General features: G+C 41.2%; 1 protein-coding gene across 2 annotated transcripts; it reads right to left on the bottom strand.

Annotated features, from left to right (window-relative positions):
• Positions 1-6686: 6686 nt before the first annotated feature.
• On the bottom strand, positions 6687-15261 carry LOC144458263 (acidic leucine-rich nuclear phosphoprotein 32 family member E-like). 2 transcript variants are annotated; one of them, XM_033640606.2, is made up of 7 exons: positions 15044-15261; positions 13069-13218; positions 12765-12887; positions 11851-12010; positions 9052-9185; positions 8900-8966; positions 6687-8516 (listed from the first exon to the last, which is right to left on the bottom strand). In XM_033640606.2, exons 1-7 carry the CDS (start codon positions 15095-15097, stop codon positions 8443-8445), a joined length of 762 nt encoding a protein of 253 aa, XP_033496497.1. In that variant the 5' UTR covers positions 15098-15261; the 3' UTR covers positions 6687-8442. The 2 variants fall into 2 exon arrangements, with proteins under 2 accessions (XP_033496497.1, XP_078027494.1); XM_078171368.1 differs by having other exon boundaries at positions 11851-12007; positions 15044-15260.
• Between the last annotated feature and the right edge of the window lie 210 nt (positions 15262-15471).

Below are 15471 nucleotides of genomic sequence, written 5' to 3'. Positions count from 1 at the left end.
CTTGGATCAGTGCCGTCTCATTAAACTGTTAACGAGGTATCCTGCAGGGCTTAATTAGACCCCTGACACTGTGTGTCTGTGTGTGTGTTGCTAGGCAACCGGTGGTCCTGAACAACACCTCACAACTTCACACCTGCAGACAGAAGAGACGCAGCCTTGTGTTAAAGGATCAGTCTGCTGTTTTCATATATTTTTTTTGTTAGTTTGTCTGACTTCCTGTTTGTGTCTCTCAGCTCCGAGTTTGTTCCTACTGAAGATGTAAATCCAATTTCCTGAATCAGCTGCTCACGGTAGTTTTTAATCAAACAAACCAGATGAAACATTGACTTTGTCTGGGACTAATTTCAGCGGTGGATTAATCCACATTTTGTGCTCCAGTGAGGACCTCTGCGTTGGTGAACACAGCTGAGTGTTTGTCATACAGGAAGTGATTTCAGCCAGTCTGTGCTTACTTAACTTTAGCATGTTAGCACTGTCCCTGTGAGCACATTAGCACATTAGGCTCAAAGCGCTGCTGTGTCTCAGTGCAGCCTCACAGAGCTGCTTTTAGGGCAGAATTACGATCCACACAACCACAGATGCTTCGAGCAATGAGAAGAAGGGGTGGGCTCTACCATGAAATTTGGTCTTGATGCGAAACCAAGTGATACAGGGCCAGAATCACAGATATCAATACTGACACCAATACTTTTATCATTAAAAGTGGCTTTTTTTAGTGAAGGGGGAAAGAGGTGTGTCATGATTTATGAGGTGAATAATCAATCATCAACCAATGCTGAGAATCTGATTTGACTAAAACATTGATTTCTCTAGGCTACTGTATACCTGGATATTCCTTGTCTGAGCCTCTCTGAACAGACTGTCAGTGAACTCTGTGTCTGTGTCAGAGGTCTGGATGCTGAGGTGTTTTCCTCCTCCCTTCTTTTTGATTGCAGCTTCAAGTTCTTTAGTGACTAAAGTATGTCTGACTCTGCCACAATAGGCGGCGATATGCCCCCTTTTAGCTTGATACTATTGGACCTTTTTCCAGTTGACCTATTACATCACGGACCAAACAATTGCCATTCCGTGTTTTCCTCCCATACATGTATTTTATAATATTTAACTCTTTCAGCTGACACAGTGTGAACTGTGCATCCAAAGATGCATGACTCTGGAAGTATATTTTGCTGTTGTTACCGGCTTCTTCAGTACTCTATCTGTACTGGATACTTGTTTCATCCCAGTACTTGGCTCAATTCTAATTTTAAGGCAAAGCAAGCTGCAGTCTGAGTGTTGTGGCTAGGGGGCGCTGTAACATGAAACAACAGTAGACAGCTGACCCCCTGTTTGGGTTCAGTGCTGACCTGAACACCCATGACTGAGCAGTCTGACGAAGCTCTAACTGAACATGTTTTGTGCATCGGCACATTTCTGACACTTCGTCACCTCTTGATTTAGACACAGGAAGCTCAGAGAGGAAACACAAAAGGGGAAGTTTGCACCAACAAGACCTTTTTTGGAAGACTGAGAGATCTCCACATGATGTGTCGAACTCAAAACTCAGCCAAAACATTACAATGCTGACAACTAAAGCGAACAACATTGATCATGTTGTCACAATGCAACATTCTGCTGACATCTCTGTGGATACCGCCTGACATGCTCCAATTGCCCAGAGACCATTGCAGACTCCCTGATGGCAGTAGCCACCATGTCCCACCTTAAAACTGCGAAAGAATGGTCGGAGGAATGCAAGAGCTCAAAGTGTCGACCTAGCCTCAAAAATCTCCAGATCCCAATCTGATTGAGCATCTGTGGGAAGTGTCGGTACCCCATCCGACTAAGCTCTGACCTGACAAGACGGAGTGCAAGGTGGGAGGTGGTGTACCTGTACATCCCTTGTATGCTCGATCAGATAGGTACCAGGGGGATTTGGAGGCCAGGTCGACACCTTGAGCTCCTTCTCACATTTCTAATTGTGTAATCGGTGTAATGATATGATGCGACAAGATGCGATGCGACAAGGTACAATACGATACTATAAGATGGGATATGATACAATATTTTAAAATATAAGATAAGATGCAATAAGACACCTTACACTAAGATAACATAAGATATGATATAAGACAAGAGGCGATGCGACAAGACAAGATACGATACGATAAAATACGATATGATAAGATGTGATAAGATATAAGATAAGATGTGGTAAGATACGTTACAATAAGATAAGACAAGATATAAGATAAGAGGCGATAAAATGCGATAAGACAAGATACAATTCGATAAAATACGATACGATAAGATGTGATAAGACAAGATACGATACTATAAAATATGATACAATAAGATAACATAACAAGACAAGATATAAGATAAGAGGTGATAAAATGCAGTAAGATGCGATAAGAAATAAGATAAGATGCAATACAATATGATAAGATACGGATTTGTTAACAGACACAGCAGAGCATTGGTGCAGTGTGCAAAGGGTGCTGGAATAAATACAGGATTATTAGTGCAACATGTTGTTTTATATACATGAGGTCGGTGGATATGACAGTACGTACAGTATACATCATGTACACAGGGATGCTCTTATATTGATAATATGAACATGCGGAAGTATTTAGACTATAAAATATATACCTTACTGGTTAATTGGACGCTCTGTGTCACAGGGTTTCTGCACAGGGTTTGGATGCCAAAAGGATGTGACTGGTGTGAAGTGTTCATCATCGTGATGGCCTGTGGAAACAAAGTGTTCTTGTGTCCGGTTGTTTTGGTGTACAGTGTTCTGTAGCGCCTCCCAGAGGAGAGAGGTTGTTACAGGTTCAGGGTGTGAAGGGTCTGCAGTGATGTTACCTGCCTGTTTCCTCCTGACTCTGGAGGTGTATAAATCCTGGGGGGAGGGCAGGCTGGCTGCAGGCTGGACGAGTTTCTCAGCAGTCCACACAGTGATGGATGTGCAGAGTAACACTGAATCAGCAGCTCCTGAGGCAGGTTGAACTTGCTGAGCTGGCGCAGGAAGTCCATCCTCTGCTGGGCCTTTTACCTGATGGTGTCGTTGCTGGACTTCCAATCTGGGTTGTGACAGACGGTGGATCCCAGAAACCTGAAGGATTCCACAACAGGGGTTGGAGGTGTTGGAGGGCTCGTCCTGAAGTCCTCTGTCATCTCCACACTTTTAACAGCGTTGTTCAGACCGCTTCACAGGAGTTTTATAGAGAGTTAATGTTTCAGTGAGTGTATGAAGAACTGAACCTTCATCAGATCACTGTGACACTTCTCATGCAAACATAATGCAAACATAATGCAAACTCTCTGCTTTACATTTAACACGTTTCCATGGCGACGGAGCAGCGAGACAATGCTCTGATGTGAGACAGGTGTGTACAGGTGGAAGGGGGCGGAGCAACAACATCTGAAGGACTGAGCAGAGCGCTGCAGTGAATGAATGAGTGAGTGTTTCTCTGATTTGGTTGTCAGGTGAGGGCTCTGCTCACCCAAACAAATCAAAGCAAAATTATTGAAACACACACACACACACACACACAAGAGACATCATCCAGGTGGACCATAAGGACCTGGGAACTGATCTGCCCTACCTAATCTGCCTACTAGTGGCCGATCCATCCCAGCAGGCCAAATCTTCGAGCCTGTGCAGGTAAGTCTCATTTCCAACGCTACAAGTCAACTCTCTGCTGTTGGCTCCCGTCATGGAGCCCTAGCAGGTGAGTCTTGTGCTGTCTGCAACTGTGCAGAAATATCAGGTTTAAACCAGGCCTGAGGAAGTGCACTGGCCCCTGAAGCTCATTTTTGTAGTGGCCAAACTGTGTAACTGCGCCGCCACATGATGCCATGTGACCCAAAGAGACTTTTTTCCCATTGACTTTCATGGCAAATCTTTAAATAGGTGGATACCTTTTTTTAAGCATCATGGCCCTCGCCAAAAAGCATTTAAAAAGATAAACTGTTTGTCTCCCGCTGAGACACAAAAACTCAATTTTAATCCTTTAAACACTTCCTGTCTGCTCACCTGTCAGCTGAGTCAGCAGGTACAGCACAGCGCTCACAGGTCGCCATGGAAACCACACACACTCACACACTCAGGGTTTGATGTAATCTCATTGACTGGCTTATTGAGTGACCTGCTTCACTCTTACCGGGTGTGTGTGTGTGTGTGTGTGTGTGTGTGTGTGTGTTTGTGTGTGTGAACTACAGTCACACAGTCATTCAGTACCATGAAGAAAAAATATATATAGAAAAATAAATATAAATGTTAATGTCTGAGGAACATGTCAATAATCAATAATCAGCAGTGCCTCAGTCTGTAGAGGTTTATAAATGCATATAAACATCTGGAAGCAAAACAGGAGGCTTCATCCAGACATAAACACATATCAGAACCTGCTGATTACTGATCAGTAAGTTCTGCAATTAAAGTAACATGATGACATCACATGACCTCCAACCTGTGGTGCAGCTCAGTGTGACATCAACACCACCATCAGGGGTCAGAGGTCAGAGCAGCAGAGACCCCTCCTCATCACTTTTAACAAGTTAAAACACAAACTGACATATAGAATACATGTTATATATATTTATATATTACATAGATTCTCTTTATATTACAGGTAAACATTTTAATTTATTGACAAAAGAAAAAATAAAGAATTATGTTATTTAAAACATTTAAATGCTTAAATAATTTATTTATATATATATCTATAAAAACTTTAGAACTAAAACATTTAATGACAAAGAAAACATGAATAATGAATAATTGTAGAAAATTAAAAACTCTTGAGGACTGTGTTTCTGAGTTGACCTTTGGCGCCACCATGTGGTGAAAACAAACTGATAAATAATGAACATGTCATTATAATGTTTGTTTTAAATCTTACATTAAGAGTTATTACTTTTGAATTTTGTCAGTTCACTGTGAAATCAAAACTAAATTTAGTTACTTGTAGGATTAAATAATTTCTTAATTTGTTCCATATTTTCCCTCTGTCTTACATCTCAATCAACTGAATATCTTTGTGTTTTATTGAGGACTTCTAAATTGGACAGTATTGCGCGAGAAGGCTGCAACGTTACCACCCAGGGCAACTATGCACCATCAGTATATGTCCACTGTATGTGCTTGTTCTGCCACTGACAGACTCAGATTTGTCTGACATCATTATAAAAGGATCCTGACAGAGATGAACCTTTTCGTTAAAGAATAAAATCCTTTTCGTTTCACCAGAGACAGCCCTGAAGTCACCATCACCAGACACACCAGGCTAAAAAAAACAAACTGTAATTTCATCATCATAAAACATACTTTAGTCAAAGTCGACAGAAACAAATAAAACTCACAAAAAAATTCTTGGCTCATCTTTCCACCGTTCCAACAATCACCAGCTCTGATTTGGTTGAAATAAACCCTGAATTCCCACAGTCAGATGTGAAAATGTGATGACTCTATATGTGTTAAAATTACAGTTTATTTAGATGCAGTCTGGTGAGACTGGCGATGGTGATGTTATGGCTGCTTCTGGTTAAACAAAAAGGATCTTACTCTTTAAGAAAAGGTTTATCTCTGTAGGGATCCTTGTATAATGATGTCAGACACTAGGAACAACAATCTGAGTCTGTCAGTGGAAAAAACAAACACTTTCAGTGAACAGAAATTGACCTCTTGCAGCCTGTAATAACAAATTTACCCTTCAACAGAAACAATAAGATTCTGAAAAAATAATAATATTTACAGTAATATGTGTACCATATTTGTAGTCATATTTACAGAAATATTTGTAGTAATGTGTACCATATTTAAAGTAATATTTGTACCATATATGTAGTAATATTTACAGTAATGTGTCCCATATTTGTAGTAATATTTACAGTAATATTTGTACCATATTTGTAGTAATATTTACAGTAATATGTGCACCATATTTGTAGTAATATTACAGTAATGTGTCCCATATTTGTAGTAATATTTACAGTAATATTTGTAGTAATGTGTACCATATTTAAAGTAATATTTGTACCATATTTGTAGTAATATTTACAGTAATGTGTCCCATATTTGTAGTAATATTCACAGTAATATGTGTCCCATATTTGTAGTAATATTTACAGTATTATGTGTCCCATATTTGTAGTAATATTTACAGCAATATGTGTCCCATATTTGTAGTAATATTTACAGTAATGTGTCCCATATTTGTAGTAATATTTACAGTAACATTTGTAGTAATGTGTCCCATATTTGTAGTAACATTTGTAGTAATGTGTCCCATATTTGTAGTAATATTTACAGTAATGTGTCCTATATTTGTAGTAACATTTGTAGTAATGTGTCCCATATTTGTAGTAATATTTACAGTAATGTGTCCCATATTTGTAGTAATATTTACAGTAATGTGTCCCATATTTGTAGTAATATTTACAGTAATGTGTCCCATATTTGTAGTAATATTTACAGTAATGTGTCCCATATTTGTAGTAACATTTGTAGTAATGTGTCCCATATTTGTAGTAATATTTACAGTAATGTGTCCCATATTTGTAGTAATATTTACAGTAATGTGTCCCATATTTGTAGTAATATTTACAGTAATGTGTCCCATATTTGTAGTAATATTTACAGTAATATGTGTCCCATATTTGTAGTAATATTTACAGTATCAAAGAGGAAACGTTGGTCCGTTCTGTTTTTTATTGAAAAACTCTGGTGATTACAGCGACACAGAAGAAAACGGGAATAAAAAAATAAAATGATTCAAACTGGACGACAAAAAACCTACAGAGACCACTTCACTTCTATTTACACAAAGACCTGGACCCACAGAGACCAGAGACTGGACCCACCTGTGGAGACCAAAGTCTGGACCCTAAGAGAACAGAGCTTGGACCCACCTGCTGGGACCACAGTCTGGACCCACAGAGACCAGAGCCTGGACCCAAAGAGACCAAAGTCCAAAACCCAGAGAGACCAGAGTCTGAGCCCACAGAGTCCAGACTTTGAACCCACAGAGTCAAGGGTCTGGACCTACAGAATCCAAATTCAGGTCACGCAGAGTCCAGAGTCTGGCCCCACAGAGGTCCTCATTCTGGACCGACAGAGACCAGAGTCAAGACCCACAGAGTCCAGGAGGAGCAGAGAGCGGCAGATGGAGAGGTGACAGGTGAGGGGGCGGGGTCAGGGGTTAATGCAGTAACAGTCATATTAAAATAAAGACAGAAACATCCCAGAGTGCACTGGTGTCTCAATCATCCAATCAGAGAGCCGAGGATTATGGGTACTGTAGTCTTTAGATCAGACTGGGTCTGGTTCAGGATAAACCAAATCAAACTGTGTGATTATTAATTACTGATGATCATCTGCAGTCATCACCACAGATGTAAACAGAAAGTCAAGCTATGTGTGTGAACTCCTGATCAGATCAATAAAACTAAAGGATCAAACAGATCCAGAGGAGACGTACTCTGAATATTTACTGAAGTAAAAGTACAAACACCACAGTTAATTATTATCATCATTATTCATGTTATAATATTTCTTATGCCGTAACGTGAGCAGTATGTTGTTGTGTATTTATACTCTGGTGTGTGTGTGTGTGTGCGTGTGTGTGATGTCATGTGTAACAACACCTCATTAAATTAATTAAATACAATTTAATGGATTAATTACAGTTTTTTTTGCATGATGTGTAAAGTTTTTACGAAATCGAGTCTTTACAAAACAGAGTTTATAAAATTTAAAATAGGTCGACCTTTGACCCAAGGTGCTCTTTGTGGCTGCAGCCAATCACAGCTGACAGATGAACTAACGACTTGTGTTTGTGAGAAACTGATCTCAGATCAGACACAAACATGTTAATATCAGCATATCTAACAGCAAATCTGTTAGCAACGTGTTTTCACACTGTCACGTGAAAACATCAAACTGCCCGTCACTGTATTTTTATGTTTTACAAATTGACATCCTACTAACTGAAACAATCTGGATCTTTGTGGCCACGAGAGTTACGATGATGAAGTTGATGAAAAGTTTTATAAGTAAAATCTGCGGATGAACAAGTAACTAAAACCAGTGTGAGTATCTCCGACTGTATCTGTACAGAACTGCAGTAAAAGTATTGAGTTACTTTCCACCATGAAAACCTGTTAGTCAGAGTGGTTGTAAATAAAGACAAAGAGAAAACATGACTGTGGTCCAGTTTCCTGTTCATCAGTACTGATCTGTGATCTGATCAGGTTACCAGGTGAAAGGTGACATCATCAGTCACATGACAGCGCTGTATAATGAGAACTGATCCTCAACCTGTTTCCTGTCTGTCTGCGGCTCTGAGGTGACACCTGGCAGGGTCAGAGGTCACTGGAGGAGGAGGAGGAGGAGGAGGAGGAGGAGGAGGAGGAGGAGGAGGGAGGACAAGGGGGGGAGCGAAGGTGATTCGACTATTCATCATCATCGTCGTCACCTTCATCCTCTGGATCTCTCTTCCTCTTCTCCCCCTGAACACCGTCCACATCTGAGACACACAACAGGATTTTCACATTAAAGCAACTCTTCCTCTCTCATATTATTAAAGTCTGAGATTTTCAGAATAAAGCTGTGATGCTGTGGGTCTCAATAGTACAGAAAAATAAATGTACAAAAAGATAATCTAATCTGCCAAACAAACAGAAACTCCCCACGAGGTCCATTTAGTAGCTTTTGATCAGGTCACATGATCTTCCTCTGCACAAAATACTAAAAGTTCTGTTTTTCCTCCATTTACTGAGGAAGATCATGTAATTTGACTAAAAGCTCCAAAGCAGCTGTTAAATGGACCTGTGGTGTCACATCACTGACTGTGTCTCCTCATAAGTCACATTACATTTGCAGCAAAGCCTGTATAACTTAAACACAAACCTCCATCTTCCTCTTCCTCGTCTTCGTCCTCCTCTTCTTCAACATAGTCTCCATCATCTTCCTCATCCTGAGGAGAAGATCAACGTGTCAGTTTGTGTTTGAGTGAGTGAAGAGCGCCGCTCAGTGGACACAGAGCGTAACAACAGACTCACCTGGATTCCCTCTTTCATCAGGTATGACAGGCCCACCTCCTCCTCTTCGTCGTCTCCCTCTGAGCCTTCCTCGTCATCTTCATCCTCATCATCGTCATCGCCTCCAGGTGGACCGGCTTCATCGTCGTCGTCGTCTGTAACAAGATGTCAGAGTTTTCACTGTTTTATTTTTTTTTATATTTAGTGTGTGTGTGTGTGTTCCACCTGCTGCAGAGAAATAAAGTTATGAAGTTCAGTTAATTTTTTTCTTCAGACTGAAACATTTTATTATTTTCTATCAGCAGCACAGTTTTATTGAGGCAGTGAATCATCAGTCCAGAAGATCTTTGTCTCATCTATAAATAATAAATCTTGTAATTTCAATATTTGACCTTAATGTCACAACGTTTCATGTTTTCACACCTTTTCAGTCAGAAGAAGCTCTTAAAGCTTTTAGCTGAAAACAGAAATCACTTTTAAAGTGTTTCACAACAACTTCCTGTTTCCTGTTAAGACAACTGCTGCACCTTAAATCTTTACACTGTGGTTGCTTTGATTTTTCATGTGTCTGATTTTACCACTTTCAAACAAGTTCTCAATGAGTTTTCCAGACCTGCTGAAGCGCCATAAACACTCCCACACCTCCGGACTGTAGCGCCCCCTGCTGGCCAACAGCCCTTTAATCAATATAAACTTGTGTCATATTTATACATAAATATATTTATCCTTATGTGAGACTGTTTTGTGAAATCATTAATCATATTCTTCAGAGAAGAAGGTGATACTGGGTTTTAAAGGCTGATACAATAATTTGAAGCAGGAGGTGGCAGCGTTCATTCAGTCACAGGCTGCATCCTAACGTCCTCTTTCTGGACTTGTGGACTGAGCCCTCATGGACTTCAGTTTTACACAGAGGGCAGAGACCGTGAGCCGCTGACAGACAGGCCTTAAGTCTGTTTAACTCGTTGCCGTGGAAACATCAGCGTGATAACTACAGTCGTGTACACTGTGACTGCTACTGTCATATTCTGTCTGCTCATCAGTCCCCACAGATAAGATATAAATCCCATGTATCAGCTTTTTTGTGAGTGAAAAAATGTAATTTATGTATGACACATATGCTGCACACATTGAAATACAGAGATGATTATACATAAGGACCGAGCTGTGACTAAATCAGGTAGGCCTGTTAGTTACATCACATGATCTTCTTTTGTTGTTTTTCGGCCACTTTTCAAGCCCATATATTTTGCGTTATAGCGCGCACCTGTATAATAATAATAAAATGCATTACAATAGCCTATATTTCTACAAATTTCTGTATCTTGATATTGTTGAATATTATTTCTGGCCTACACAATTCAAGCAAAGTTTTAATAGGCTACGGTAACTGTTTTATATACACATAAATTTTGCTTTTTAGTTGTCTATTAAAAAAAAAAAATACCACATCATGTCTGTACTGCAATAAATTGTGGGCAATTAAATCAGTGAAGTCTGCTGAAGACTGCAGAATGTCTGCTTTAGGCCCCTCGTGGACTGGATGAATTGTGGACTTGGACAGCCCCACACACGTGCAGACTTCCCTGGAACACGCCCAAAAGTCTGCAAGTGTGGTGAAGCCCGAACATTTGGGTTCAGCCACGGACTCACACTCAGTCCCTGGCTGGTAGCATTACGTCTGACCCCTCTCACGTTATTTAAAGAATATCAGCTTTTGCCATCACACAGAAGAGTTAGAGTCCCACAGGCTCGACTGAACAGGTTGGGCTCTGTCAACTTATTAAATCAGAGTGTGGCTTCTAAGTAGTCTTCAGTGTGCCTGAGTCAAACACTGAATGAAATACATAATGAGTAATGTGTCATTTTATAATGTCTGTTGTGATTTGTAGTGTTTGAGGTTAAATGCTGTTTTTTTGTATTCATGTGTATGCATGTGAAACAGTTGACATTCTGTCTGCAGTGCTGGAGCATCTGCTGCTGCATTTCTAAAAAATAAATGTTAGAATGAAGAGCAGTACACTCAGACAGTCCCACAGCAGAATGGAGCTACTCTCTCTGGAGCTGTGCCCACTGATCAGCTCCTTTTGCTCCATCCAACACAACCCTCCAGCAGGTGTTACTTCCTGTTTAACGGCTAACGTTCTTTCTCAGAGGATGGGAGTGTGGTTATTAGTTGGACATAATTCACTACCATGGCAATCAGACTGCAGCTATAGTAATTTGTCAAACAGCAATACGGCTCATATTTTGATGATTTACTGCATCTCACACAAATGAAACTAAAAATAGCAAAACACACCGACTCGCCATATTTACCTGCTGCCGTTATTGTTTGTTTTAGAGGCAAGTTGCTGCACAGAGGAGCTGCACATTTGTCGACCGTCCATAGTGCACCAGAGGACAGGTGGATATTGCAAAGGTCTGTCATTTAAAAAGCAGTTATGGGACTTTTCTGGGGTGCACTGGCAGCTCTCACTTCAGCTCCTAGCACCATGATTCATCTTATTTTTTGTTTCACTAACTGGATTTTTCTCTTGTTGCTGCATGCTTGTGTCAGGACTGAAAGTTGTGCACTTCCCAGCGTCCTGACCTGTTGAGCCTCATCCACAGTACGGCTCAGTTCAGTTCGGTGTGATGTCATGCTAAGAACTTTAAATTATAAACACCACACTTCATTTATTTGCCGAACTATTAATATGATAATGTAATTATCCAGAGGGAAAAAAATTAATGTTACTCTGCAGTGACAGTCTATAACATGATGGCGTCCTCACACAGAAGACATTTAGTTGAATGTGCCGTGGGTCTGAGTCTCACCGTTTTCGGCCTCTGAGTCGGGCACCTCGTTGTCCTCCTGGTCATATCCGTCCAGATAGGTGAGCTGAGGCAGCAGCTCGAAGACGCTATCTCTGTAGTCGTCCAGTGTGGACACTTCACAGCTGTACAGATCCAGACTCTTAAGGTTCTTTAGATTCTGCTAAAGAACACAATAGAGCACAGAGAGAGTCAGCTTACCATGTGATGAAGAGGAAGAGGAGGATGAAATGTTTACTTAAAAAGGACTTTTTGTAAAACTCCCTCCAAGGTGAAGGTCTTCACAAACTGTTTTCAGTGTCGTCAGGGCGAACAGTTTTTGGCTTGAGACATGAGAGTGTGCAGTCACCTCCTTTGTGTGGCGACATCCTGTGCAATGGCAGGTGTGACTAAAATAGTCCTGACTTTAAAACTACTAACAGGACTTTTGACACATACATGTACAGTAACTGTCACTACACTGAGGAAGAGAAGCGTTACAATGCACTACAGAGCTCACTTGCTTTTTTCACCCTTCTGGTTTGCCAACATTTTCTTTGTGTGGCTTTAAGGTTTCAGTTATATCACTGCTTGGTGGTTGAGCCTGATCTTGAAAGTATGCAAGTGTGTTTTTGCATTTTTATTTACAGATATTACAAGCAGCACTGTCATCATCTTTCTTTGTGAAATGAAGCCACACTGTAGACCGTTCCATATGCTCCACCATGACTCCTTCTTGTCGCAAGTTTTCAACAGAGTAGCCGCATGAGTCTGACATCAGAAACATGCCGGGATCGATAAAAGGACTGATAAGCTCTGGAGGTAACTCTGGTGGATGGGACACTTTGAGACCTGCTCTTGATTCCCGTCCCTACCTACAGGCGTCTCACCTGAGGGGGTTTATCTGAGGTTCAGCTCATTGCGATGAAGAAACTCACCAGTGTCTCGATGGTGCTCAGCTCTTTAATCTTGTTCCCACTCAGGTTCAGGTACGTCAGATTGGGACATTTCTCTGCCAGTGTGTCCAGACCTCCTGAGATGGTGTTATCGCTCACCTCCAGCTGAAACACACAGAAACACACACCTGCATGAATATCACCATGATGCAATGTGAAAATACAGCATAAAATGAAACATACAAGAGGAAGGAACAACAGCAAAACATTCACTGAGACAGAAAACACTAGTAAAAGTCTGAACCAAACTGTGTTGCATTGTGGGCACTGGAAGTGTGAGGCTGACCTTGCGTAGTTTGGGCAGTGACGGCAGTTTGGAGAGCGAAGAGATGCCGACGTTCACCATGCTGAGGATCTCCAGCTCCGTGTACTCGTCTGTCAAACCTTCAACCTCTCCGTCACTGGAGCGACAGTTATCCACCACCAGCTCCACCACCTGTTTACCACAACAATATCAAGATATCGTGTGACCACGTCTTCATCTTCATCTAGCAGAGACACTCACAGGACACTTTCATTAGCGTTTATTGCGCATTACTGATTATTATTTGATTTTATGATCTAAGGACACATTCCTGGTTGTTTGTAATCCCCACTGCATCTTGTAAAGTGTCTCCGGGTGCTTTGAAAGGTGCCTATAAATAAAATGCATTATAAATATTATCATTAAAATGTTAAACACTAATATATAATATAGAAATATAATGATATAATATAGGAGAGGCTTCATTTTTGTTCATCCAGACGACTTTATCCACTTAAATAACTCCACGTAAAAAAAAAAAATTCTAGTGAATGATTGTTAATGTAGATCATATCTGGGGGTTAAAAACGTTTTTATGACCAGGAGAAATAACACCACACATGCAGGTTCAACGTCCCAGCACATTATGGAGTGATTTATCTCAACGAACAAAAACTCTCTGGTGAACAATAGGCGTGGATGAGTGACAGAGACACACACGCACAGCTGCTGTGCGCGCGCGTGTGTGTGTGTGTGTGTGTGTGTGTGTGTGCGCACGTTTATTTCTCCACCGACCGATGAGCATGTGCTGTTACGACACCACGACCCTTCACGGTTTACGACCACCGACTGAAAAGACTCGTTTAATATCGGTCGTTTTGAGACACGCAAACTAGGTTAAAGGTGGGAAACGCTAAAAATCAGTTTCGATTTGTTAACCAAACTGCTGCAGTGAAAACGTGAATTCTACTTTAACCATGTATGAGCACAACAGTGTGCCACACTCCCTTCATGACAAAAAAAGCTTTTAGCACGATCTTAATCATTTCCGCTACATCCCTGATTTGTTGAGGTATATCAGACACGCATCGTTACGCACAGCTACGATCTTTACCACCAAAACACACCAGAGTGGGCGGGAACAGCAGCGCGAACAGGTCCTGAAAGTTTAGTTTCTGAGTGAAATGAAGAACTGTTGTTGGATCAAATGTGAGCCGAAATGACCAACAGGACCTGACGACGTGTAAAAAGATTTAAATCACCCGGGGGCAGAGAAGCACTTTGGCATATAATTAATTAAATGTATGATTTGTGGATTTAAGAATGGAGCCTGGTTGGACGCGCCATCGTATTACAACCAGTCCTAAAAGTTTAGGCTCTGATCGAAATGGAGGATTGTTGTTAGATTATGTGATAGCCGAAGTGATCAACAGGGTCTGAAGGACCGTTTAAAATATTTAAATCATGCTGGGTTAGAAGAGAAATGTGGCGTACCACCAAGTAAAACTTATAATTTAGAGAATTCAGAATGGAGTTTGGTTGGACGCGCCATCAGATTACAAGCATCCTATTTAACACTGAAGGTTAAAATGGTAGCCAGCTCGGCCGCGCAGTGAAACAGGAGGGTGTAAATAAATGTAACGCAAACCAAATAAACATGCAAAAGGCGTATTTTTTTTTCCTTACTACCCAGAATAAGCGCCGACCCTCCGCCGCCAACTCATCCCGACCACCGCTCTATAGCGAGGGCTGGGCGCTCCGTCAGGTTAGCCTGTTAGCTCGTGTGTTAGCTGCCCTCCAACATGGATGAAACTCCCCTGGCTGCTGCTGGAGGAGCTGAGGGAGTTTCATCCATGTTGGAACTGCGGTGAAGTTGTTTTTCTGGGTCAAAATGTCGGGAGAAAACTCGACGCCCGCTCCCGCTGAACGTTTTCAGCGTCGTCATTTGGATCCCGTCTGCCTCCTCCACCGGTTCCTTCTGGAAAAATAAATAAATTAAAGTGTTGTAGTTACACACCTCCGCTGGGTTTCTTTTCCTCAGCTCCAGAATGACCCTCTTCTTCATCTCCATGCTGGAGGCCGAACACAGACCACAAAAACTAATGTAACAAAGGAAAACTGAAAATAAAACACGGTTTGGTCACTGCGGCGCCTTCCTTCACTATCAGCCGATAACTAAACCTCCATGTTCGCTCGCGCCCGACCTCCACAGTTAGACCACGCCCCCATCACAATGAATATGAATGTATATGTTAGATGGTGGCCTCCTATTGGTCAGATCATGATACACTCACTGAGCCCCTCCCCCAGCAGCTCATTATACCAAACTCTTCTCTCCGATTGGTTGGAATTGCAAAGGCGTTACTTCATAGTAACCAATGAGGCGGCGAACCTGAAACATTTAAACTTTACATACACCCACTCTTTGTCTTTAATGGCGCCATA

This window comes from Epinephelus lanceolatus, chromosome 10 (assembly GCF_041903045.1).
Source record: "Epinephelus lanceolatus isolate andai-2023 chromosome 10, ASM4190304v1, whole genome shotgun sequence".
Taxonomy (NCBI): domain Eukaryota; kingdom Metazoa; phylum Chordata; class Actinopteri; order Perciformes; family Serranidae; genus Epinephelus; species Epinephelus lanceolatus.
Note: the sequence above shows the minus strand (reverse complement) of the source record. Positions and strands in the feature narration are given on the sequence as shown.

Excerpts from the sequence above, each read along its gene's own strand:
- LOC144458263 (XM_033640606.2), bottom strand. The coding sequence starts at position 15,097 with ATGGAGATGAAGAAGAGGGTCATTCTGGAGCTGAGGAAAAGAAACCCA. Across the intron at positions 12,888-13,068 it reads CACTGCCCAAACTACGCAAG|CTGGAGGTGAGCGATAACAC; the intron begins GTCAGCCTCACA and ends TGTGTGTTTCAG. Across the intron at positions 9,186-11,850 it reads CGACTCAGAGGCCGAAAACG|ACGACGACGACGATGAAGCC; the intron begins GTGAGACTCAGA and ends ATCTTGTTACAG.